This window comes from Balaenoptera acutorostrata, chromosome 2, assembly GCF_949987535.1.
Source record: "Balaenoptera acutorostrata chromosome 2, mBalAcu1.1, whole genome shotgun sequence".
NCBI classification, from domain to species: domain Eukaryota; kingdom Metazoa; phylum Chordata; class Mammalia; order Artiodactyla; family Balaenopteridae; genus Balaenoptera; species Balaenoptera acutorostrata.
Genome location: NC_080065.1, coordinates 76,071,766 through 76,098,776, shown reverse-complemented (window position 1 = coordinate 76,098,776; position 27,011 = coordinate 76,071,766). Strand labels below are relative to the sequence as shown.

The following is a 27,011-nucleotide window of genomic DNA, read 5'->3' as shown; positions in this document are numbered from 1 at the left end:
TAATATTGTAATAACTTTATATGGTGATCAGTGGTAACTAGACTCATAGTGGTGATCATTTCATGATGTATAAAAGTTATCACATCACTATGTTGTACACCTGAAATTAATATAATAATGTATATAATATATAATATAATATGTAAGTCAACTATACTTCAATTAAAAAACATACAAGTGTAGAATAAATATGTATTTGCCAGTGGTTAAAGAGATGAGAAAGAGGTTATATTCAGGGCAGCATAGCATTATCTTTGTAATGAAGATTAAAATAGTTAAATGCAACACACCCATCATACGAATCTGAAAACTCAAAGCAATATAAATAAAATGTTTTAATAGCTTTGGAATATAAAATTTTTTAAGCTATATCAAAAATATTGCATTTTGAGGCTAATGTGAAACTGCAGGGTATAAAGAATTGTTTCACATATAGATTCTGCTAGTCAGTTACCAAAACATTATGATACATTACAAAATTGTCCCATGGTGATCAAAAAGTATTACCATTCTTTTCCAAAATCAAACTAAATACCTAGAAATTACTTGGTAACAGAGGAAAATATGGCTCAGAAAGATTAATTTTGTTAAAGATTAACATTTAACCTATAGAAGAAGAAATTTTTAGATGTGGTGCATGACCCATAACTGATGGAATTTACAATTTATTATGTGATACCAAATTGCCCCTCGGGGAGTCACTGAGTTCAGAACTCCCAAACATACATATTTGTGAGGTTTTGCTCAAACAAAAGTTATAAAAAAAAAATAGATAGATTTAATGATGGGTAACTATCTCTGTTCCCCTTGAGAGCAAAGACTGTTTAATCTGAATTGTAGCACATAAAATATCATATATGAACAAGCTCTCAATATATATTATAATACTGATGCCAGAAAACACTAGCTAAGAATGTAACTTACATCAAGAAGTCTTTTTCTCTAAGGAGCTTTTATCAAATTATTTAAATTTCATACACATAAATCTGTTAAATGGATATTATAGAACATGGTCAGGTAAATAAACTTATAAAAATTATTAATCTCTTAGCCAAGAAAGTTAGTTGCATATTCAAGTCCACTCAGCAATTTTGGCGATGTATTATTTATAATTGAGAAAGAAGTGTCAAATTATGAAAATCTGTTAAAAGACTGTTTCAACCCCAAAACATTTACATGAATTTTTTTTCATCTTTGGCCAAATACATGCATATATTTCAATTTTTTCGTTTCTTTCAACACCTGCCAATAGCTGGTTCTTCAAGAAACAAACTTTTTCAGTCTTTGGCTTTTTTGGTATTGTCTACTTTCATGTAAATCAGGGGAGGCCATTTTAACAAAAGAGAGAGTATAAGCTTACCAGGAACATAACACAAAAATTATATAATATGCAATAAAAATATTAAGAAGAATGGAAAAAGAAAGTTTTGTTGTTTTCTTTTTCAACAAATGAAAATTCTGATGCACTGGAAGCTTTTACAAATCAGCAATGTGTATATGTGATTCTAGGGATGAGCAGTTGGTGGGATGTATTTGAACATTAACTCCTCCAAATCAGATATATTCTTTTCAGCTCTTTAAAGTCTGCTAAAAATTTGTGATCCACTAGGACATGACCAGTATCATTCAAGCAAATGTTATTTTATTGTGAAAATAATATATTTGTCTAAGAAAAGCCAAGGGTATAAAGGACAGCAGGTAAACTATCAGATCTCAATATATAATAATTCTGTTCTCAATCAAGCTAAATATTCTTATATGTTGTAGCTTTGAAATAAAACAAAATAAAAATACTTCCATTTAAAATATATATGTCAAAATTCACCAAATTGTATGTTTCGAATATGTGCATTTTATTATATGTGAACTATACCTCAATAAATCTGTTAAAAAGGGGAGGGGGATCTCTTTCAAAAGACAGAAGTCGAGGGGGTACTTCCTAACTCATTCTATGAGGTCAGAATTACCCTAATACCAAAATCAGACACATATTATGAGAAAGAAAACTAAAGATCACTATCTCTCATGAATAAAGATACAAAACTCCTCAACAAAATATTCTCAAATCCAATCCAACAATGTATAGAAGGAATTATACACCACATTCAAGGGGGATTTCTCCCAGGGATATAAGGCTGGTCCAAAATCAATTAATGTAATCCATCACATTAACAAGCTAAAGAAGAAAAATCACATGATCATATCAATAGATGCAGAAAAAGCATATGACAAAATCAAACAGCCATTCATGATAAAAACTCTTAGTAAGTTAGGAACAGAGGGGAAATTCTTCAACTTGATACAGAATATCTACAAAAACACCCTATAGTTACATCATACTTAGTGTTGAAAAACTTGATATCATTAATAATAAAAATCTGACACTCTGCCACTAAGATCAGGAACAAGGCAAGAAAGTTCCCTCTCATCACTGCTTTTCAACATTTCACTGGAAGTCCTAGCTAGTACAATAAGATAAGAAAAGGATACAAAAGGTATGTAGATTGGGAAGGAAAACATAAAACTCCCTTTGTTCACAGACGACATGTAGAAAATCTGAATGAATTGGCTAAAAAACTCCTGGAACTAATAAGCAATTATAGCAGGGTTATCAGATACAGGTTAATACACAAAATTCAATAGATTTCTTATATATAAACAATTGACAAGTGGAATTTGAAATTAAAAACATAGTATAATTTACATTAGTACCCATCAAAATGAAATACTTAGGTAAAAATCTAACAAAATGATCTATATGAGGAAAACTACAAAACTCTGATTAATGAAATCAGAGAACTAAATAAATGGAGAGATAGTCCATATTCATGGATAGGAAGAGCTAATATCTTCAAGGTGTCATTTCTTCCCAACTTCATCTATAAATTCAATGCAATCTCAATCAAAATCCTAGTAAATTATTTTGCAGAAATCGACAAACTGACTCTACTGTATGTATGGAGAGGCAAAAGACCCAGAATAGCCAACACAACACTGAAGAAAAATAACAAAGTTAGAGGACTGGCACTACCTGACTTTAAAACATACTATAAAGCTATTGTAATCAAGACAGTGGTATAGGTGAAAGAATAAATACATAGACCAACGAAATCAAATAGAGAGCCCAGAAAGAGACCCACATAAATACAGAAAAAGGCAACCGGACTTCCACGTGCAAAAAAATGAATTTACACAGACTTTACACCCTTCACAAAAATTAACTCAAAATGGATCACAGACTTAAATGTAAAACACAGAACTATAAAACTCCTAAAAGATAACATAGGAGAAAATTTAGATGACCTTGAGCTTGGTGATGACTTCTGAGAGGCAAAACCAAAGGCATGATCCATGAAAAAAAGAACTGATAAGCTGGACTACATTAAAATTAAAAACTGCTGTATGAAAGACACTGTCAAGGAATAAGAAGACAAGCTACAGACTGGGAGAAAATGTTTTCAAAAGACATATTTGAAAAAGGACTGTGTGAAATAATAGAAAATAATATATATTGGTCTCAGCTCCTGGTTCCTGGCACAGAACTCCTAAAACCCTTATAATTTCCTAAGTGACAACAGTGTGCTTTTTTGTTGTTGTTCTAATATGTGTCTAAATCCCTTGGAATTTACTGCGTGATAGGAGTGCCTTTTGTTCTAAGGAGGTGACACTTGGTGGGCTGCTGGGCAGCTTCAGGATGGGGTGGGTTATCATAAACATCAAGCCATGATTAGAAGCCTGGAACTTTCAGCCTCATCTTCCATCCCTTGGAAAAGAGGAGAAGGGCTGGAGATTGAGTTAATGATTGATCATGCCCATGTGATGAAGCCTCCATAAAAATCCCCAAAGTATGTGGTTCCAAGAGTTTCTGGGTTGGTGAACATATCCATGTACTAGAAGGTGGCACATCCCAATTCCACAGAGACAGAAGTTCCTGCACTGGCGACCTTCCAGACTTTATCTTATGTATCTTTTCACCTGACTGTTCATCTGTATCCTTTATCATAACCTTTATTATATAATAAACTGGTAAACGTAAGTAAATGTTTCCCTAAGTTCTGTGAGCTGTTCTAGCAAATCAAATCCAAGGTTGGGGGTGGAGGGCATGGGAACCTCTGATTTGTAGCCAACTCAGACAGAAGTCGTGGGTAACCTGGAGACACACTATATTTGTGACTGACATCTGTAGTGGGGAGTAGTCTCCTGGGACGGAGCCCTTAATCTGTGGGGTCTGTGCTAACTCCAGTTAGTGTCAGAATGGAATTAAATTGTAGGAGACACAGCTGGTGTTGCAGAGAATGGCTTGATGTGCAGGAAATAACTCCATACATCTGGTGTCAGAATTGCTGTGAATGTGGTAGTGGTGTGACAGGAAAGGACAAACACCCAGCAAGAGTGTTTTTCCTACAGACTATCATCCAAAATATACAAAGAACTCCTAAAACTCAACAATAAAAACACATTAAAAAACCCAATTTCTCCAATGTCTCTCCCACAACCTCATCTTAGCAAGCTTGTACTCGTCCTTCAATCTGGAGTTCAACTGTACCTCCTCAAAGAACCCTTCCCTGGCCTCCCAGTGAAGACAGTGTGTTACGTTCAACGTCTTTACTCCAACTGACCATGAGCTCTGTGAGGGCGAGGATTACTCCTACTTTGCTCACTGTTTTATCCCTCTTAGCACAATGTCTGGCAATAGTAGATGCTCAACAACTTTGTATTCGGTGGAATTATGAAAGAACAACACAACAGAAGCTTTCACTGTGATATTTTATATACACCATAAAGTTCTATTTGACAGTTCCCAAACGTTACCAGTTCCAAATGTTTTAGTTAAAAACTTAAAATATAGCCAGTATAATCATTTTAAAACTTTCAAATATGCAAATGAGAATATCTACATAATTGAAAAGTCTTTCCTAGCACATCAAAATTCCATAATTAAAGGAAAAACAAACAAACAAAAACAAAGAAAACAAAACAAAAAATCAACAGCAAAAGGCTCCAACAAAATAATCATAATGTCAAAAATATTTTAAGAAAAAGCATTCAGAACATTGAGTGTAACATTAGATTGACAGTTCCATATTAAATGGAAGTTAAGCAATAACCTTTTCCCACCCGGATTATTATTATTATATTAGTTAATGTACCTTTTTTGCATTTTTTTCTTGGCATCAACTCTCTAGGGAGTCTTCTCCAATCTGTGTGTACAAAAGGAGAAATATAAAAATGGCAGTTTCCTCTAGGAATTACTGGCACTAGCTATAACTATTTAAAGAACATGATAGTTGCTCATGCAAAGGAAATAGTTTCTTAATATCTGACTATACATATTTAGCTGGGATCAAATTATAACAGTGATATATTTTCTCCTATGAAGAAAAAAAGTTTATTAAAATAGCTTTGAAACAGTGTTATAAAATTTCTACAACATTCTTTTAACAGCTATATAGTATTTATATAATTAATTTCAAATACAGAAATTTTCATAACAAAAAAATGTAGAAAAATATTTATGGGCATGAAAAGTTATTCATGATATACTGGTAAATTAAAAAAGCTTCTAAAACAATACATATAGAATTCCATTTAAAAAATAAACCTACCATATAAATATTTTTATATATATTTGTGCAGAGAAAGCTCTAGGTGGGGGACAAAATATTACAGTAATTCCTTGCGAGTGTTAGGATTACAGCTGTTTTTCTTAAGTGTTATTTATTTAACTACTCTGTATTTTGTAAGTTTTCTGTAGTTGATATGTTTTTTTTTTAAATTTATTTATTTAACTTATTTATTTTTGGCTGCGTTGGGTCTTCGTTACTGCGCGCCGGCTTTCTCTAGTTGCGGTGAGTGGGGACTACTCTTTGTTGCGGTACGTAGGTTTCTCATTGTGGTGGCTTCTCTTGTTGCAGAGCATGGGCTCTAGGTTTGTGGGCTCAGTAGTTGTGGCTCGTGGGCTCTAGAGCGCAGGCTCAGTAGTTGTGGTGCACGGGCTTAGTTGCTCCGCGGCATGTGGGATCCTCCCAAACCAGGGATCGAACCCGTGTCCCCTGCAATGGCAGGCGGATACTTAACCACTGCGCCACCAGGGAAGCCCTGTAGTTGATATGTATTTCTTATGTAATAAACTTTTTTTTTCAGAAGTTAAAATATGTGATCACAATCCTAATACATGCAAAACTAAATAAACAATTCTAATAATTATAGGAAAACTTTAAAATTAAAAATACAAATAGCTATGGAAAAGTAAATGCTCTCCAATTAATAATTGTGCCTGCATTAATTAAACAATTCCTTTAATTTGTCACTTCCTTTTCATTTTTAAGCTTAATCAGAAAAATGAAGCAACATAAAAATAGATAAAAATGCTGCCTGCTAATAAAAGAAAAACTCAGTGTCTTCTGCAGAAAACATTTATATCTCAAGCTATTTTAGCCGAACTAATAAATTTTGCTTTAAATATGTTTCTTTTTATAAACAATCCACAGGTGATCATGAGAAAGTATTTAAAGAGAATCATTTAGAGATGAATGTTTATGAAGTAGAAGAAATGAGAGACCTAAGACAGTGTTTTCAGAGGGACACAACCTTATCAATAATCGGCACTGAAAAGAAAGAGCACTGTAAGTCAGGAAAGCAATAATGCTGTAAATGCAACTTACGCATTTACATACAGGCAGTTTCTATAACACACCAAGGACAGAGATGTCAAAGGAAAGTGAGTTAAAATGAGGAGACCTGGCGTTTTAGTAGTATGGTCCATGTCGTCCTGACAGGTCTCTTCATTTCTATGGCAACTGTTAATTTTCTATAAAATGAATGAACTGGATGAGTTCTCTGCAGCCCCCTTTCACCTTGTCTCTATCCAAGGCAATTTTGTGAATGTTGAAAAAAAAAAAACTCTCTTAGGTATGGTTCTGTTGAAAAGGCATCTTAACAATCAAAAAGAGTCTATGCCTGCTGGAAAGAAAGGAAGATACACAAACTTGGCTTAAAATATTCATAAAAATAGACTTGCTTTCTCCTCAGAAGCTATAAAATCACGCAGGTGCACAGAAGTGAGGATTACTGGTATTAGAGACTAAAACTGTGATTGTGGCAAAAGGAAATGGAAAACCCAATGGTTCTGGTGAGCCCCAGTTTATTAAAAAAAAACAAAGTATCCTAAGAATTTCCACAAAAACACTTCAACCCTTCCGTGTTACAATATAAAAATTTTTTCTTCTTAGTTTTCAAAAGATATATGTTGCTAATTAATTATAGGAAAAGAGCCAGACTCTATTTTCCTATGGTGAAAATACAAAATCTGTCCTAAAAAATATGGGGTAGGAAGATAGCCTTTAAAGATTATTTGAACATTTTCAGTTTTACAATTACCTGGTATCCACTCTTCTTTGTACACCTTCACATATCTTTTACTATATCTTTCAATATCTAGAAAAAAGATAGAAAAAACAAATTTTAAAATAATTGAAAACACCAGGTAACATCTTTTATTTCACATACAGGGAGTTTCTTACATTTCTCCACAATGTGTTCCTGGACACATACTGAACAGTTCAATGAGTATTACATGTTTAGGGAAGTGGCAAGAAGCATCTGGGTATGAATGGCTGGGGGTGAGCAGAGACCTAAACCCTAATTATGGTTCTTAGAATCAGACAATCTGACTCATCTCTAAGAATATTCACAAAAGCCCAAATGCAAGTCAGGAAGCCACTTACACATAAGGGCAGGGGTCTACTTGGCATCTTCTATTTTCTTCTTGTGACACTGGCCTCCAGCTCCCAATCTCTAAACCTTGTATAACTGGAAGGTATTAAGTACCTAATTGAGGATGGAGGGCTGTTTGCTTACCTCCAGTAAGGTAAGCAAATGCTTAATACACACATTTACTTAGGCTTCTCAGTGAGCTACTTTTCACAATCCATTGGGGAAGAGAATGGGGAAAAGGGTAGGAGTAGGCAAGGTTGGACTTGATGGGGCATGAATGAGCAAGCTGTAAGCCTTCCATGTCACTGCTGAGAACTGTGCAGGGACCTTATGAGCTCACCAAAAACGGGACTGTGGCTGTGGCTCTTGTTCTGCTTTGCCCACTTTGCCACAAGAAATTCCCTCGATGAGGGTCCAAACCCTTTCCCAACAGCACAAGTTAGCAAGTGACACCATTATACAATAGCTTGAAACCATGGTTCATCATAAAAACTGGTTTAGGAGTATAGTCATGAAAAGCAGACGGTAATATAAAAGATTAAAATATAAAAATCAAGACCCAAGTAGACACTGATTTTTCTTCCATGTTAAAAAAAATGCTTCCACAGACTCACGGATACAGGGAACAAACTAGTGGTTACGAGTGGGGAGAGGGAGGTGGGTAGGGGCAATACAGGGGTAGGGGATTAAGAGGTACAAACTATTAGGTATAAAATAAGCTACAGGGATATATTGTACAACACAGGGAATACAGTAAATATTTTATAATAACGATAAATGAAGTATAACCTTTAAAAATTGTGAATCACTATATTGTACACCTGTAACATATAATATTGTACACCAAATAATACTAAGACCATGGTGTTAGACAAAGATAACTAAAATAAAGAGTAGATCAGAAACTAAGACACAAGGCTTTTATAGATATTTAACTGTTTGACTTCAATCTTGCTCTCAAGTTTTTCATCTGTAAAGAGAAGGCCAATGAGAGATTCCCAGCATCTGCATTTTAAATTTTTCTCCAAAACAGATTGTATATTTTGAAAAAATTTAACCCTCAATTTACCAAGAAAAAATTATTACCATTTATTAATAATAACGGTTACTACCAATGAACCATTTTTATATTTTTGTTACTTTCAAATAATTTACAGAAGAATAAGAGATGTTGAAAACCAACTACTGGAATTCAATTTAAAAAAGCAAAGGATATAAATAGACATTTCTCCAAAGAAGATATACATGGACAAAAAGCACATGCTAAGATGTTCAACATAATTAGTCATTAGGGAAATTCCAATCAAAACTACAATAAGGGCTTCCCTGGTGGCGCAGTGGTTGAGAATCTGCCTGCTAATGCAGGGGACACAGGTTCGAGCCCTGGTCTGGGAAGATCCCACATGCCATGGAGCAGCTGGGCCCGTGAGCCACAATTGCTGAGCCTGCGCGTCTGGAGCCTGTGCCCCGCGACAGAGAAAGGCCCGCGCACCGCGATGAAGAGCGGTCCCCGCACCGCGATGAAGAGTGGCCCCCGCTTGCCGCAACTGGAGAAAGCCCTCGCACGAACTGAAGACCCAACACAGCCAAAAATAAATAAATAAATAAATAAATAAATAAGAAAATCCTTTAAAAAAAAAAAAAACTACAATAAGCTATCACTTTATACCCAGTTAGATGGCTAGAACTAGAAAGACAGTAATAAGTGCTGACAAGGATGTGGAGAAACTGGAACCCTTATACACTGTTGGTAATGTAAAATGGTGTAACCACTTTGGAAAACAGTTTGGCAATTCCTCAAAATGTAAAATAAAGAGTTACCATATGACTCTAGATATGTACACAATAAAAGTGACATATGTCCACCCAAAAACATGTATACAAATGTTCATAGCAGCATTATTCATGGTAGCCCCAATGTGGAACTGACCCAAATGTCCATCAACTGATGAATGAACAAAATGTGGTATACACATATAATGGAATATAATTCAACCATAAAAAGGAATGAAACACTGATACATGGTTTACTATGTATGAACCCTGAAAACATTATGCTAAGTGAAAGTAATCAGTCACAAAAGAACACATATTATGATTCCATTTATATGAAATGTCTAGAACAGACAAATCACTAGAGACAAAGCAGATTACTGGTTGCCATGGGCTGGGGGGGGAGGGGACAATGGGGAGTGATACTAATGGGTATGGGGGTATCTCTTCAAGATCATGAACAAGTTCTAAAAATTAGATAGCACTGTTGGTAGCACAATTCTGTGAGTACACTCAAAGGCACTGAAATATTTTAAAAAGTAAATTTTAGATATGTGAATTTTATCTCAATAAAGCTGTTCTTTAAAAAGAAAGAAAATTAATTACTGGGGATTTTAATAACAAAATATAGTAAACTCATTATATTCCACTATTTTCCTGGTTTTGAAGGTATATTCACCCAAAATGAGCTACATCCTTTGAATGCAGCTAACTGCGCATCAACTGTGCATCGTGGATTTGTCATGTACAAGCCTTAAATATAAGCATTTCATATATCCTGATTCCAGATTTCAAATACATCTTTAATAAATTCTAACTTACTATTTCTGTTTTTTCTCACACCTGCACCACCCAAGTGATTCTAGATTACAAATACAATTCTATTAACAGGTTTTAGCTTATCATTACTTCCAATTCTTCTTGTATTTGCACCATCAAAATGTAACACTTTAAAAAACTGTTATGGGTCACACTTTTGTTGAAGAAAGGATGGCCCAGCCATCTTCTTTGATCTATAATTGTAAAACATTTTCATTATTAAATTTATAATTACCAATTAATGTGATCAATCCAATAAATTGTTTCATTTCTACATAATCTATTTCCTTTCAATCATCTTTGTCTTTGCCTTTGCCTTCAGCAGTTGTCTTGTTACAAACTATATGAAATAAAATTTGGTATATAAATACCATCAAAAAAGAAAAAAAATATGGTCACGTCATTTTAGCAAACAGAATTTTCAAGGTTCCTATCACAAAATATTATGCGAAAGATTAACTGTATGAAAATACCATATTTCCTTTTCATTCTTAGAGATATACTGTTTACTCATTGATTCATGAGTTCATAGTAGAGAACAGTTAATGAAAAATGATGAAATAATACCTATGATGATGAAACAGAAAACTATTTCAAGATGCAAGAAAAATAAGATCACTAAGGTTCAAAAATGTATTTTAGATTTATGAAAGGGTCCAACTGGCCAGTATGGTAATGCTAAGATAATATGAATTTTTTTTCTTTTCTAAAGCAAATTCTCTTTGTTCTTTGGAAGATGTCTATGAAAAAATAAGTAATGAATATCAATCATTACATAAAATAGTAAGAACTGCTCAAAAAGAAACTAAAAAATTAAAACGGACCCTGACAGTATATTGAGAGTTAATAAACCAAACAAACTCCATTTGTTCAATAACAGACCTTGTGGTCATAATGCAGGTAAATGTATGATTTCCATTAAGCTTCTGAAAATGGCTTACAGAACCATCACCACTGTCACTCCTGTTTCTAGCTCAGAGGACCCCAGTGGTTCAGGAACCTGAGCTGGGAACCACTGGACCAGATGCTCTCTATGCACCTTTGCAGCTAAAACTCATTAAAATAATAAAATTCATTGATTCATTTCTCTTTATTAAAAAAATAATAAATTTCATTGCAGAGAAAATACCAGCCATTTCTATAATTCTACCTCAGGACACTACAAACAAACCTTGAATCTATCACAACATGAAATATGTTTATTCTGTGCCCTCAGTTCTTTGTGAACAAATCTCAATGCCCTGAGCCACCAGCCATTTGATTATCAGGAAGAGATCTCCTACCTTATTTGTCCAAGTCTGTAGAGCTTTAGTTCTTTACATTAGTCCGTAAGTCTCTCTTTCCTAAAGCACATAGGTAGTGAGTGATGAGATAAGGCTGGTGAAGATACAGAGATGGAACACTATCTAGAATATGGCTCCCTATGACAGTTGTGTACTTCTATTCAATCTGGCCAATTCTTTTCCATTCATGGTGTGTATATGCACACTATATGTGTGTGTGTGTGTGTGTGTGTGTATGTGTGTCTATGTGTGTGTGCATATATATATATATAATGTATATATACAGTATATATAAACCTGTATTCACACATATATTTTTTTAAAAAGCCTTTATTTTCTTTTTATTTATTAATTTATTTCTTGGTTTATTTATTTATTTTAACATCTTTATTGAAGTATAATTGCTTTACAATGGTGTCTTAGTTTCCGCTGTATAACAAAGTGAATCAGCTATACATATACATATATCCCCATATCTCCTCCCTCTTGCGTCTCCCTCCCACCCTCCCATCACATCCCTCTAGGTGGTCACAAAGCACCGAGCTGATCTCCCTGTGCTATGGGGCTGCCTCCCACTAGCTATCTATTTTACATTTGGTAGTATATATAAGTCCATGCCACTCTCTCACTTCGTCCCAGCATACCCTTCCCCCTCCCCATGTCCTCAAGTCCATTCTCTACATCTGCATCTTTATTCCTGTACTGCCCCTAGGTTCTTCAGAACCATTTTATTTTATTTTTTTTTTAGAATCCATATATACATGTTAGCATACGGTATTTGCTTTTCTCTTTCTGACTTACTTCACTCTGTATGACAGACTCTAGGTCCATCCACCTCACTACAAATAACTCAATTTCATTTCTTTTTATGGCTGAGTAATATTCCATTGTGTATATGTGCCACATCTTCTTTATCCATTCATCTGTCAATGGACACTAAGGTTGCTTCCATGTCCTGGCTATTGTAAATAGAGCTGCAATGAACATTGTGGTACATGACTCTTTTTGAATTATAGTTTTCTCAGGGTATATGCCCAGTAGTGGGATTGCTGGGTCGTATGGTAGTTCTATTTTTAGTTTTTTAAGGAACCTCCATACTGTTCTCCATAGTGGCTGTATCAATTTACATTCCCACCAACAGTGCAAGAGGGTTCCCTTTTCTCCACACCTTCTCCAGCATTTATTGTTTGTAGATTTTTTGATGATGGGCATTCTGACTGTTGAGAGGTGATACCTGATTTTAGTTTTGATTTGCATTTCTCTAATGATTAGTGATGTTGAGCATTCTTTCATGTATTTGTTGGCAATCTGTATATCTTCTTTGGAGAAATGTCTATTTAGGTCTTCTGCCCACTTTTCGATTAGGTTTTTTGTTTTTTTGATATTGAGCTGCATGAGCTGCTTGTAAATTTTGGAGATTAATCCTTTGTCCGTTGATTCATTTGCAAATATTTTCTCTCATTCTGAGGGTTGTCTTTTCCTCTTGTTTATGGTTTCCTTTGCTGTGCAAAAGCTTTTAAGTTTCATTAGGTCCCATTTGTTTATTTTTGTTTTTATTTCCATTTCTCTAGGAGGTGGGTCAGAAAGGATCTTGCTGTGATTTATGTCATAGAGTGTTCTGCCTGTGTTTTCCTCTAAGAGTTTTATAGTGTCTGGCCTTACATTTAGGTCTTTAATTCATTTTGAGTTTATTTTTGTGTATGGTATCAGGGAGTGTTCTAATTTCATTCTTTTACATGTAGCTGTCCAGTTTTCCCAGCACCACTTATTGAAGAGGCTGTCTTTTCTCCATTGTATATTCTTGCCTCCTTTATCAAAAATAAGGTGACCATAGGTGTGTGGGTTTATCTCTGGGCTTTCTATCCTGTCCCATTGATCTATATTTCTGTTTTTGTGCCAGTACCATACTGTCTTGATTTCTGTAGCTTTGTAGTATAGTGTGAAATCCGGGAGCCTGATTCCTCCAGCTCCATTTTTCTTTCTCAAGGTCGCTTTGGCTATTCGGGGGTCTCCTGTGTTTCCATACAAATTGTAAAATTTTTTTTCTAGTTCTGTGAAAAATGCCATTGGAAGTTTGATAGGGATTGCATTGAATCTGTAGATTGCTTTGGGTAGTATAGTCATTTTCACAATGTTGATTCTTCAATCGAAGAACATGGTATATCTCTCGATCTGTTTGTATCATCTTTAATTTCTTTCATCAGTGTCTTATAGTTTTCTACATACAGGTCTTTTGTCTCCTTAAGTAGGTTTATTGCTAAGTAGTTTATTCTTTCTGTTACAGTGGTAAATGGGAGTGTTTCCTTAATTCCTCTTTCAGATTTTTCATCATTAGTGTATAGGAATGCAAGAGATTTCTGTGCATTAAATTGTATCCTGCTACTTTACCAAATTCATTGATTAGCTCTAGTAGTTTTCTGGTAGCATATTTAGGATTCTCCATGTATATTATCATGTCATCTGCAAACAGTGACAGCTTTACTTCTTCTTTTCCAATTTGGATTCCTTTTATTTCTTTTCCTTCTCTGATTGCTGTGGCTAAAACTTCCAAAACCATGTTGAATAATAGTGGTGAGAGTGGACAAACCTTGTCTTGTTCCTGATCTTAGAGGAAATGGTTTCAGTTTTTCACCATTGAGAACGATGTTGGCTGTGGGTTTGTCATATATGGCCTTTATTATTTTGAGGTAAGTTCCCTCTCTGCCTACTTTCTGGAGGGTTTTTATCATAAATGGGCGTTGAATTTTGTCGAAAGCTTTTTCTGCATCTATTGAGATGATCATATGGTTTTTCTCCCTCAGTTGGTTAGTATGGTTTATCACATTGATTTGCATGTATTGAAGAATCTTTGCATTCCTGGGATAAACCCCACTTGATCATGGTGTACGATCCTTTCAATGTGCTGTTGGATTCTGTTTGCTAGTATTTTGTTGAGGATTTTTGCATTTATGTTCATCACTGATACTGGCCTGTAGTTTTCTTTCTTTGTGACATCTTTGTCTAGTTTTGGTATCAAGGTGATGGTGGCCTCATAGAATGAGTTTGGGAGTGTTCCTCCCTCTGCTATATTTTGGAAGAGTTTGAGAAGGATGGGTGTTAGCTCTTCTGTAAATGTTTGATAGAATTCGCCTGTGAAGCCATCTGGTCCTGGGCTTTTGTTTGTTGGAAGATTTTTAATCACAGTCTCAATTTCAGTGCTTGTGATTGGTCTGTTTATATTTTCTATTTCTTCCTGGTTCAGTCTGGGAAGGTTCTGCTTTTCTAAGACTTTTTCCATTTCTTCCAGGTTGTCCATTTTATTGGCATATAGTTGCTTGTAGTAATCTCATGATTCTTGGTATTTCTGCAGTGTCAGTTGTTACTCCTCCTTTTTCATTTCTAATTCTATTGATTTGAGTCTTCTCCCTTTTTTTCTTGATGAGTCTGGCCAATGGTTTATCAATTTTGTTTATCTTTTCAAAGAACCAGCTTTTAGTTTTATTGATCTTTGCTATTGTTTTTGTCATTTCTTTTTCATTTATTTCTGATCTGATCTTTATGACTTCTTTCCTTCTGCGAACTTGGGGGTTTTTTGTTCTTTCTCTAATGGCTTTAGGTGTAAGGTTAGGTTGTTTATTTGGGATTTTTCTTGTTTCTTGAGGTAGGCTTCTCTTGCTGTAAACTTCCCTCTTAGAACTGCTTTTGCTGCATCCCACAGGTTTTGGATCATCGTGTTTTCATTGTCATTTGTTTCTAGGTATTTTTTGATTTCCTCTTTGATTTCTTCAGTGATCTCTTGGTTATTAAGTAGTGTATTGTTTAGCCTCCATGTGTTTGTATTTTTTACAGATTTTTTCCTTTAGTTGATATCTAGTCTCACAGCGTTGTGGTCAGAAAAGATACTTGATACGATTTCAATTTTCTTAAATTTACCAAGGCTTGATTTGTGACCCAAGATACGATCTATCCTGGAGAATGTTCCATGAGCACTTGAGAAGAAAGTGTATTCTGTTGTTTTTGGATGGAATGTCCTATAAATATCAATTAAGTCCATCTTGTTTAATGTATCATTTAAAGCTGTGTTTCCATATTTATTTTCATCTTGGATGATCTGTCCATTGGTGAAAGTGGGGTGTTAAAGCCCCCTAGTATGATTGTGTTACTGTCGATTTCCCCTTTTATGGCTGTTAGCATTTGCCTTTGTATTGAGGTGCTCCTATGTTGGGTGCGTAAATAGTTACAATTGTTTTATCTTCTTCTTGGGTTGATCTCTGGATCATTATGTAGTGTCCTTCTTTGTCTTTTGTAATAGTCTTTATTTTAAAGTCTATTTTGTCTGATATGAGAATTGCTATTCCAGCTTTCTTTTGATTTCCATTTGCAAGGAATATCTTTTTCCATCCCCTCACTTTCAGTCTGTATGTGTCCCTTGGTCTGAAGTAGGTCTCTTGTAGATAGCATATATACGGGTCTTGTTTTTGTATCCATTCAGCCAGTCTATGTCTTTTGGTTGGAGCATTTAATCCATTTACATTTTTACATTTTACATTTACCATTTTCTAAATTGTTTTGGGTTTGTTATTGTAGGTCTTCTCCTTCTCTTTTGTTTCCTGCCTAGAGAAGTTCCTTTAGCTGGTTTGGTGGTGCTGAATTCTCTTAGCTTTTGCTTATCTGTAAAGGTTTTAATTTCTCCATTTAATCTGAATGAGATCCTTGCTGGGTAGAGTAATCTTGGTTGTAGGTTTTTCCCTTTCATCACTTTAAATATGTTCTGCCACTCCCTTTTGGCTTTCAGAGTTCTGCTGAAAGATCAGCTGTTAACCTTATGGGGATTCCCTTGTATAGTATTTGTTGCTTTTCCCTTGCTGCTTTTAACATTATTTCTTTGTCTTTAATTTTTGATAGTTTGATTAATATGTGTCTTGGCATGTTTCTCCTTGGATTTATCCTGTATGGGACTCTCTGTGCTTCATGGACTTAAGTGACTATTTCCTCTCGCATATTAGGGAAGTTTTCAACTGTAATCTCTTCAAATATTTTCTCAGTCCCTTTCTTTTTCTCTTCTTCTTCTGGGATCCTTATAATTTGAATGTTAGTGAGTTTAATGTTGTCCCAGAGGTCTCTGAGACTGTCCTCAATTCTTTTCATTCTTTTTTCTTTATTCTGCTCTGTGGTAGTTATTTCCACTATTCTATCTTTCAGGTCACTTATCAGTTCTTCTGCCTCAGTTATTCTGCTATTGATTCCTTCTAGAGAATTTTTAATTTCATTTATTGTGTTGTTCATCACTGTTTGTTTGCTCTTTAGTTCTTCTAGGTACTTTTTAAACGTTTTTTGTATTTTCTCCGTTCTTTTTCCAAGATTTTGAATCATCTTTACTATTATTACTCTGAATTCTTTTTCAGGTAGACTGCCTATTTCCTCTTCATTTGTTTGGTCTGGTGGGTTTTTATCTTGCTCCTTCATCTGCTGTGTGTTTCTCTGTCTTCTCATTTTGTTTAACTTACTGTGTTTAGGATCTCCTTTTCACAGGCTGCAGGTTCGTAGTTCTCGTTGTTTTTGGTGTCTGCCCCTAGTGGCGAAGGTTGGTTCAGTGGGTTGTGTAGGCTTCCCGGTGAGGGCACTGGTGCCTGTGTTCTGGTGGATGAGGCTGGATCTTGTCTTTCTGGTGGGCAGGACTGCCTCTGGTGGTGTGTTTTGGGGTGTCTGTGACCTTATTATGATTTTAGGCAGCCTCTCTGCTAATGGGTGGGGTTGTGTTCCTGTCTTGCTAGTTGTTTGGCATAGGGTGTCCAGCATTGTAGCTTGCTGTTCGTTGAGTGGAGCTGGGTCTTAGCATTGAGATGGAGATCTCTGGGAGAGCTTTCACTGTTTGATATTACCTGGAGCCGGGAGGTCTCTGGTGGACCAATGTCCTGAACTTGGCTCTCCCACCTCAGAGGCACAGGCCTGACACCCAGCTGGAGCAAGGACCCTGTCAGCCACAGGGCTCTGATATTAGTAGTGCCAGAAGGCTCTTAACAGCGGTCTCAGCCACAGAATCTCAGCTTACTGACATGCTCTGTGCCTTTGTAGGAGCCGCGACCCCCGCCTGGCTGCATGCTCTTCTGGCTCTGCACCAACCCTCCTTCCTGCAGGTGCCTCTAGGCGGCGCCCTGGGCCTTGTGTGCCTTTTACACACGGTAAACAGAGGCTCAGAGTGCAGGTCAGCCAAGGTCATGCCCCGACCCAAAAAGCCTTTATTTTCAACCATAGTTTTCTTTAATAACACATTATATCAGGAAAGAGAGGTAAACATGAGTATATTCAAAGAGAATATACTTGTATCAATTTGGAAAATTCTATGCAAGAGGTTTCTTCTGGAACAGTAACAAAAGATTCCTTATATATTTAAATACTTTATTATGCAGTTATCAAAGGTAAAGAGCCTCTTGATCCAGGTATAAGCCAACTACTCTCAGAAACCAGGAACAAAATTATATTCCTGGTTTAAAAGACTCAAATAAATGTCTCCATGTTATGACATACTTTTAAGTTAGACATGTACTTTAATAACAATGACATTTAGTTAAGTAAGTACATCCCATAATCTAGAGAAGAGACTAATTTTAAAAAGCCTAAAGTATATCCTACACTATTCAGTAAGAATGAATATTTATTAGTTCATTTAATCTTACTTATTTAAATCTTTAAAATGAGATTTAATTTCATTTTTAAACTCAAATAGATAAAAGCATGCAACATAATCATGAAAGTAAAAAAATTCAGTATTTTTGAGGTAAAAATATCAAACCATTTATTATATAACTTCAAGAAGCTGTTTTGAAAAATTAAATAAACTTGTCTAAAATGCTTCTTACAATTATAAGCAAGTGTAATATTACTATATAAGCCTTCCTTTTTGATTCTTATCCAATTCTAAATCTTTTAGAATGAGGGAAAAGGCTATGCATTTTTAATACTAATGGAATGAAATGATACTATATGAATTTCTCATGTTTTAATGATGTTGTTTTGAGAACTGAAGGATGGTATCGATCTCTCTAATTTCAACATTCAGGGGCAGAAACTGAAAATCAATATAGTTCTACTGTGCTAAATAACTACTCAGGAATGGGTTCTCTTCCTCTAAAACCACTTTGCACTTCCAGTCTGAGACTGTCAAGCCTTCTCCAACTGTAATTTCTCCTCTCTGTCCTTGGCATAACCAGTGAATACATATTTTATATTTTATATCTGATATATAAATGGTAAGCCAAAATATAGTCAAGGCTTTCAAAAATTTTAACCAAAATATTAAATAATCAGAGACCTGATTAAAGATTTATGTATAAGGATAGTACTCATAGTATTATACATATGAGAAAAAAAACTAGGAACAATCTTAAATCTTACAGCAGGGAACTAGTTACAATTAAAAATGTTATATCCACACAATGGAATACCACATAGTCATCAAAAATCATATTTTCTAAGAATACTAAGAATATGTGGATAAAATAGATAACTAATAAGAACCTACTGTATAGCACAGGGAACTTTACTCAATACTCTGTAATGACCTATATGGGAATAGAATCTAAAAAAGAGTGGATATATGTATATGCATAACTGATTCACTTTGCTGTACACCTGAAACTAACACAACATTGTAAATCAACTATACTCCAATAAAAATTAACTAAAAAGAATATGTGACAATGCTAATAATATGCTATTGAGTGAAAAAGGAAGATACAAAGTAATATGACTCCAATTTTATAAAAGGGATACACACATGGAAGAAAAATCTGGAATATATAATAAAATATTAATAGTAGTTCTCCAGACATAAGGAATACAGGTGATTTTTACTTTCTTAATATTTCTATTTTTCATAAATTTCACTGAACATATAAAACTTCTGTTTTGAAAGGTAATTTAAAAAATAAAATATCAAAAAGTTTAAAATATATTTTCTGTTAAATCAACATAAATATGCTTTTTCAAGGTAGTTGATTGAAATTTCTGACTGAATCAAATCAATCAGCATTAAAGGTCATATATCTTATGCTGAAACACTATTTCATCTGTAGACAGTGAACCACATCAAGAGTCCAATACGCACCTTGTTTTTCTTCAGGTGTTTCTACAAAATAAGGCATTCTTTTCACTGTTTCTCTCAACTCCTGTTTCAGGGCCAGCACATAATCTTCACCCTCTCCTGTTTTCAGTGGCACTGGTTTATAATCTGTATCCTGTTTAAATTGAGAGGCAATTTTTTAAAATAAATTAAATATTTTAATATCCTTTTTGTCTATATTCTGAAAAATGTCAGTTTTATTGAAAAACTACATTTTATAGGTATTGAGTTTTACCATCAACTTAAAAGATTTTGAGCTTTTATAATCTATTAAACCTTTCACCCATCTCCTATTTTGCTCTTCTTTTAGAAGTAGAAAAGATACTTAGTTTTCCTAACTGCCTAATTTTTCTACTGATCATACCAATAATCACTTTCCTATATAGTCTGTTGACTGTGATTCTATATTTTAACAATCAAGGCCCCCAAATAAAAGCAGCCACTTTAGTCTCCTATTAACCTCAGTCAGTGGTGGTGGTATTGGTGGGAGCAGTAGCATTAAAAAAAAAGTAGTAGCAGCTACCATTTAACAACTGGTTACTACATACTACAACCTGGATGTACTCAATATTCAAAATCCATGAACTCATCTAAAGTATCAATATCTCCCCTGTTACAGTGAGGAAACTGAGAAATGAACAATCTGTATGCCCATATAGCACAAAAGTGGCAAAGCAGAAATTTGAATCTGTATCTTCAATTTTTAAAAATTACATGCACACCCACATATGTATATATATTTATAGTATATATATTCATTAAAATGTGGGTCCTCAGGGTACATAAAAAAGATATTTCTGGTTTCACAGGCTAAGTATAGGGTACATTTAAAAAATTTCACTCTGAATTTATTCATTCTACAACTATTTATTGAGTGCCTACTATACGTCACAAGGGGTTAGACAACAGGAGATGAACTAGTCAAACTTCCTACCTACATGGAATTTACATTCTAGGGGAGAAAATAAGTAAACAAATGAGGTAATATATAATTTCAGATAGTGATAAGTGAAATAGAAGGGCTGAAGCCAGGAAGAGGAAAGAGTGACTAACGGAGTACGTGGAGATTGGAAGTGGCTGGTCTAGACAGGGTAAGCATGCATGATCTCTCGGGAAGTCATCTTTGAGCAGAGATCTGGATAAAATTATGAAGCCATCCATGCAAAGAAACGGGGAAATCAATGGCTCCAGCCAGGGAAACAAGCAGAGGAAAATACCTAAGGGAACAAGGAGATCAGCATGGCTAAGGAATGAGGACAGTGGTAGGAAAAGGGTCAGAGAGACATCAGAAAGGCCAGATCAGACAGAGCCTTTTAGCCAGTAATAAGCAATTTCATTTTTACTCCGTGCAGAAGAAAACAGTATGTACTAATATTCCCAAGCTTTAGAAGTAACCTCACACATGAAGAAGAGCTTGTTTTAAAAGAAATCAATGTAAAGTGACATTATGTCTATACCTGAGATATTTACCTTTGTTTTTAGGCTATAATGAATATATCAGAAAGGCAAAATACCAAAAGCAAAAAGTAGACACTCCCCATGTGAGACATCTAGATCCCCAATACATTTATCCGGGGTCCTCTACTTACGTAAATCTTTCAACAAAGGATGTTTCCTTTTAAAAGAGGGAAAAGATTCCTGGAGGGAGTACCTGGTTATTTATGATTTTTTCGTATTTTATACTACAGCACATGTGTATCTGGAAATGTAAGCTTACATTTTAAACTTAATATAAAGCGAAAACATTAGATTAAAAATTACACCAATTAAGTCTGCAGCATACTCATTAAATTTAAAAGCAACACTAAATGTAGTAGAAATGCTTATATTCTGAGAAAGAGTAACAAAATTAAAATTGACTTTAATAAGGAAATAAGCAAAAAAAAAAGTTCCGTGGGTAAAAGGTCAAGTGGTATACCAGGGAGCAAAATTAAATTCTATAGATACAAGATGAGAAGAAAATCATTAGGTGAAGGTCTGGCACAATGGGAAGTGAGGACCACTGTAAAACCTGACTTTACTTTTAAAAATATTATTTTAATATTGGAATATATCAATAACAGCATTATAAGATGCAAGGATTGAAAAAAAAATTATTTCTTGGTTCAAAAAATACTGAATACATTCAGGAAAAGGTGTATATAGTTTTCTGTATTTTAAGGAAACAGTTTGAAAATTAGAAAAGTTTCAGAAAAGAACAGTGGAAATGTTTAAATTAAAGGTAAGTGACACACTCTCTTTTACTTTCCTATAGTTAGGATATTGTAATGATATCATATATTCAAGTCTTATACAGAATTTAAATTTTCTCTGAAACATGAAAAAACACCCTGTGAGCACTTTGCTGTTAATGTACTTACAGGAAATAGTGGGGGTGGCTTCAATACTACATCAGGTAACTTTTCACCTCTGCTAAATCCAACTGCCTCAATATTAAAGGTGTAAGCAGCACGTCCTCTTCCTTTATTCCCAGCCATCAGAACTAGTTACATCAGAAAAAGTGGGCAAATTAAGACACTGTTAATGATTAAGATTCACTGGATCAAATGAAAAATGAAACCAACATTTTAAAACAAAATACACTCCACCCCTTAAATAGCATGGCCCATTTCAAACACTTCTGGAAAGCAAAACCTGTAAAGAAATAAATATGTGATAAACTGACTCCTGAACCCGTCACATCTAGTCATGTTTGGCAAGTAAAGTGATGATGGGCTCAACTACCTCACCCAGATCCTGGGTGGAGGGCTGCTCCTGGGGCTCCTTTGCGATGCTGCCCCAAGCGCTGGGCAGCCAGCTGATGCAATTCTCTCCACTGCTCTGTGGTTTGGCAACAAGATCTCAGATAGATATTACAAAATGTGGACAAGGAAAGGTTGTGCTGATGAAGAGGGGACACCTTGCTTTTTTAATCAACTTGAAGACTATCAGCAGTCATGTATACTTTAAATTTTTAAATAATTTTTTTATCCTAAAATTTGAGTGTTAGAATCCTTGAGATCCTCCAATGTCCTCCTTTTAGAAATGGGAATGGGCTCAGTAAAACTTTGAAGAGGTCTGTCCAAGGAAAAAAATTTTTTAAAGTTCAGAGAATAACATCTCAAATAGTTAAAGGTAAGATAAACCTGTACTCTTTAACTTTAGAGATAATAACAATGTCATTCTTAAGTCCTGTATTGAATTTCTGAATCGTCTGAAATGTGATGACACTCTACAGTTGATGCTTGAACAACATGGGGTTTGGGGCACTGACACCCCATGCAGTCAAAAATCCATGTATAATTTTATAGTCAGCCCTCCAAATCCGTGGTTCTGCATTCTCAAATTCAATCAACCTCAGACTGTGTAGTGTTAGTATTTATTGAAAAAAAAATCCATATATAAGTGGACCCATGTAATTCAAACTTGTGTTGTTCAGAGTCAACTGTAATGTGAAAACAGGATTCCTACACTAGGGCTCTTTCACTACAACTCTGCATTGGACTGTAGTGAAGATTATAATGCACATTCTTTAAATCTTTCCCCCAATGATGCTACTGAGTATCATTCAACTCTGTAAGCCCAAGAAAGCAATAATATGCCCTCCATACCACTGTAACAGTTCCCTCCTTTTTTTCCCTAACCATTTATGTGTTGAAAAAAACAAGGTCATTGTCCTTTGCAATGCTTCTCCAACTTTAAGGCATGTGCAAAGTACCTAGAAATCTTGTTAAATGGCAGAATCTGAACCAGCTGGCCCAGGGTGAGGCCTGAGAATCTGCATTTCTAACAAGCTCTCTGAAGCTATCAATGCTACCGGTTTGCAGATCACACTTTGAGAGTAGGAAGGCTGTACAATTTCCCATATTCTGGATTTGCATGATTGATTACACAAGATGTGGTTTAACACATTCCTCTACTCCCTGTATTTTCTATAAACAGATGGAATAGAGGCTTACTCAAATTTGGGTTTGATTTTTTACGAGAATACTTAAAAGAGATGCTCTGTTTTTCCTACTGCATCACAGGACGCACATGAAGTCTTTCTCGGTGATGTTCTCTGGTCATTGGGTTTAGGTGCTGTCAGTCTGTTTCGTCCAGTATAAAGTTCCCATCAGTTTTCACTTAATGATTTTAAAATTGCAGCCATTGATGATCATAGCCTAGATTCACGGTTCCATTATGGATTGTAATGTGGTGATACACAAATTTTATCATTCTTTCTTTACTAACTAGAATCCCACCAGTAATCAATTCCCCTCATCTACTATTTAGTTACTATGAAACACAATTCATACAGAAAAGATACTTACTTTAATTACCAAGCTCATTCCATTTGTCCACACTAAGAGAGGGAAAATATCCAAATGGCCGTGTTTCAATTGCAGAGTCACTAAAGCATATGCTGAGCCTACAGAAAGCAGGTCTCCCAAGTATAAAAATTGCTGGGCAGAAGAGCTCACACCCTCACTCTAAGGAAAACCCACCCTAAAAAGAGAGTATATCAGCTGCCGTTGCTTGATAGAATATCCCTTGAGAAATATCAACTCTGCTGACTCTAAACTTTCATATTTATCAAGAAACCTTCGGGTGTATAAACTGATTACCATTAGTGAATGTACTGCCCTTGGCAGAAAAATCAATCCTAACTATTGAGACACTCTTAATAGTTACATGGCATTCTGGCCTACAAATCCATTTCTTTTTAGTTTGGTTATCATGAGTCAGTTCTCCTGTACATGGGGAAGCTGCTAAATTCATTTTCTTCTCTTGCAGAGCTGAGAGGTAATCCCTGGACTCGGGTAACCGTCTCATGGAAAAAGTGGCTCACAAGTGTGACCTAAGCTTCACTGTTTAAAATCCTTAAAGTTGATTTAACCATTACCGTGGTCCTTTTTCATCCTGCTAAACTTCTTGAATGAAGAGTCTTTTTAATGAGCTTTTCCCATTTTCTCATTATCCAAATCATCCTCTACTTCATGTGGGCCAATTTCATCCAACTAATATTGAGCATTCCAGGCACTGTGGTAGGACTCAGAGAGCACTGAACAAAACCAAGACCCTGCCTTCAGGGCTCATATTTCAGTGGATGAAAGAACGCAAACAAGCATAAGTATGTAACATAATATTATGGGCTCCTGTAGTGTTGAATTATGTCCCCCCACCCCCAAATGTGTTGAAGTCCTAACCCCCCGGGTACCTGTGAATGTCACCTTCCTTATTTGGAAATCAACTCTTTGAAGATGTAATCGAATTAAGATGAGGTCATATGAGATAAGGGTGAGCCCCCTCCTAAGGACTGGTGTCTTCATAAGGGGGAAATCTGGACAGAGAGAGACACACACAGGGGAAACATCATGTGAAGATGCAGGCACAGACCTGAGTGCTGTAGCAGCAACCCAGGAATACCAAGGAGTGCCAGGAACCACAGAAGCTGGAAGAGAGGCACTGAACAGATTCTCCCTCAGAGCGTCCTGAAGGAACAAACTCTGCTAGTACCCTGATTTCAGACTTCTGGCCTCCAGAACTGTGAGAGAATAAATGTCTGTTGTTTTAAACCACCCAATTTGTGGCAATATGTTATGGCAGCCCTAGGAAATCAGTATAGCTCTGAAGAAAAATAAATCATGGTAAACGGGTAAAGAATAACAAAGGGGTATGGTATTGACTTTTTCACACAAGGGAAGCCTTTCTGTGGAGGATAAATCGGAGCAGTGTGCTGGAGAGGGGCTGTGAGCCTCAAGATGAAGGAAGGAGGTGAAGATGGCTATGGACAGAAGGAAGAACAGAGGCAAAGGAGGAAGCCACAAGCTGGGAGCGTCTGAGGAACATGAAGCTCATGCAGTTGGTGAGGAACCAGGAGAGTCTGGTTAAGACCAGATCTTGTGGAGCCCTGGGTGATCTATGGTAAAGGGTTTGCCCTTTATCTTACTTGTGAGGGGAACTATATATACTCAGGCAGATGCTGAAATGCAAAGGTCCCTAATGGTCCTCAGTGGTAAAATCCACAGGCCTTTTTCCCTTGTTCATGCTCTTGGACTTCCAAAGCATACCACTCATTACTGCCTCCATCCTTATGAAACTGTCTCTTCTCTAGGTTTTAATAAAATCCCAGGGACTTCCCTGGTGGCGCAGTGGTTAAGAATCCGCCTGCCAATGCAGGGGACATGGGTTCGAGCCCTGGTCCGGGAAGATCCCACATGCCATGGAGCAACTAAGCCCGTGAGCCACAATTACTGAGCCTGAGCTCCAGAGCCCACGAGCCACAACTACTGAGCCTGCGTGCCACAACTACTGAAGCCCACGTGCCTAGAGCCTGTGCTCCGCAACAAGAGAAGCCACCGCAATGAGAAGCCCGCGCACTGCAACGAAGAGTAGTCCCCGTTCACCACAACTAGAGAAAGGCCACGCAGCAATGAAGACCCAACACAGCCAAAAATAAATATAATTAATTAATTAATTAATTATTTTTTAAAAACCCAACTCCCTATTACAAGTACTGGGGGCCCTTTTAAGATGGCTGCACTGACCCTCCTGACTCACTCGCCTATAATCATATCTTGAGTAGCATTCTCTCCACTGGAACCCTCTTCCTCCTTGCCTGGCTGCATCCCTTTTTACCTTAAGATCCAGTTTAAGTCCCTCAACGTCCACAACTGTCATTGCATCCCACCTTGCTCTTGGAAAGATCCTCTTGCTAAAATAAATGGATTTTTAAAAATTGAGGTGATACATACAAGGCAGTAGCATTCTTCAATTCTGGAAGAAATACAGACAATGCCCCTTTTGGGAAATGGACCTGTTCCAAAGAGAAGGAGTTTCACTTCCATTTTTTTGGTTTATTTCTTCAACTATATTAACAGTAGAGATTTTATATCTCCCACTGTTTAGCAGAATACTCTCTATACAACAGCTCCGTAATCAATGTTAGGCTTTCCTTATTTATTTATTCACTTACTTACTGTGATTTGATGAGCAAATTTACCCACAGAAATACAATTCAGTCAGCCTACTATTAAGGATTTTTTTTTTTTTTTTAACTTCTTGAACAAGTTTGCGACCTGGCTGTACACTGGAATCATCAGGAGAGTTACAAAAAAACAAAAAAACAGAAAAAGAAAACACGTCAAGCATCACCCCGGAACAATAAAATCAGAATCTCTGGAGGTAAGATTTAGGCACTAGGACTTTTTAAAGCATTCCAGGAGATTCCAATATGTAACCTACATTTAGAATCACTGTTCCAGATTGAACTTCCCATTATATAGAAGAGGAAAGCGAGGCTCTAAGAGGTCAGCTGAGTGCCTAAAGACAGAGTTAATTCCTAACAAAGACAAGAC

General features: G+C 35.9%; 1 protein-coding gene across 5 annotated transcripts in view; it reads right to left on the bottom strand.

Annotated features, from left to right (window-relative positions):
* POLR3G (RNA polymerase III subunit G) overlaps positions 1-27,011 on the bottom strand; it is a 41,034-nt gene that overhangs the window by 10,755 nt on the left and 3,268 nt on the right. For 3 of the 5 annotated variants that reach the window (XM_007193018.2, XM_057541866.1, XM_057541864.1), the window contains exons 2-5: positions 22,053-22,174; positions 19,678-19,807; positions 7,381-7,437; positions 5,151-5,201 (exon numbers count right to left, since the gene is read on the bottom strand). In XM_007193018.2, coding sequence (XP_007193080.1) covers positions 5,151-5,201; positions 7,381-7,437; positions 19,678-19,807; positions 22,053-22,169 — 355 coding nt within the window. In that variant the 5' untranslated portion in view covers positions 22,170-22,174. Of the gene's footprint in view, positions 1-5,150; positions 5,202-7,380; positions 7,438-19,677; positions 19,808-22,052; positions 22,175-22,416; positions 22,496-23,984; positions 24,098-27,011 lie in introns of those variants that run through there. The other 2 variants (XM_007193019.2, XM_057541865.1) reach the window with 2 other exon arrangements.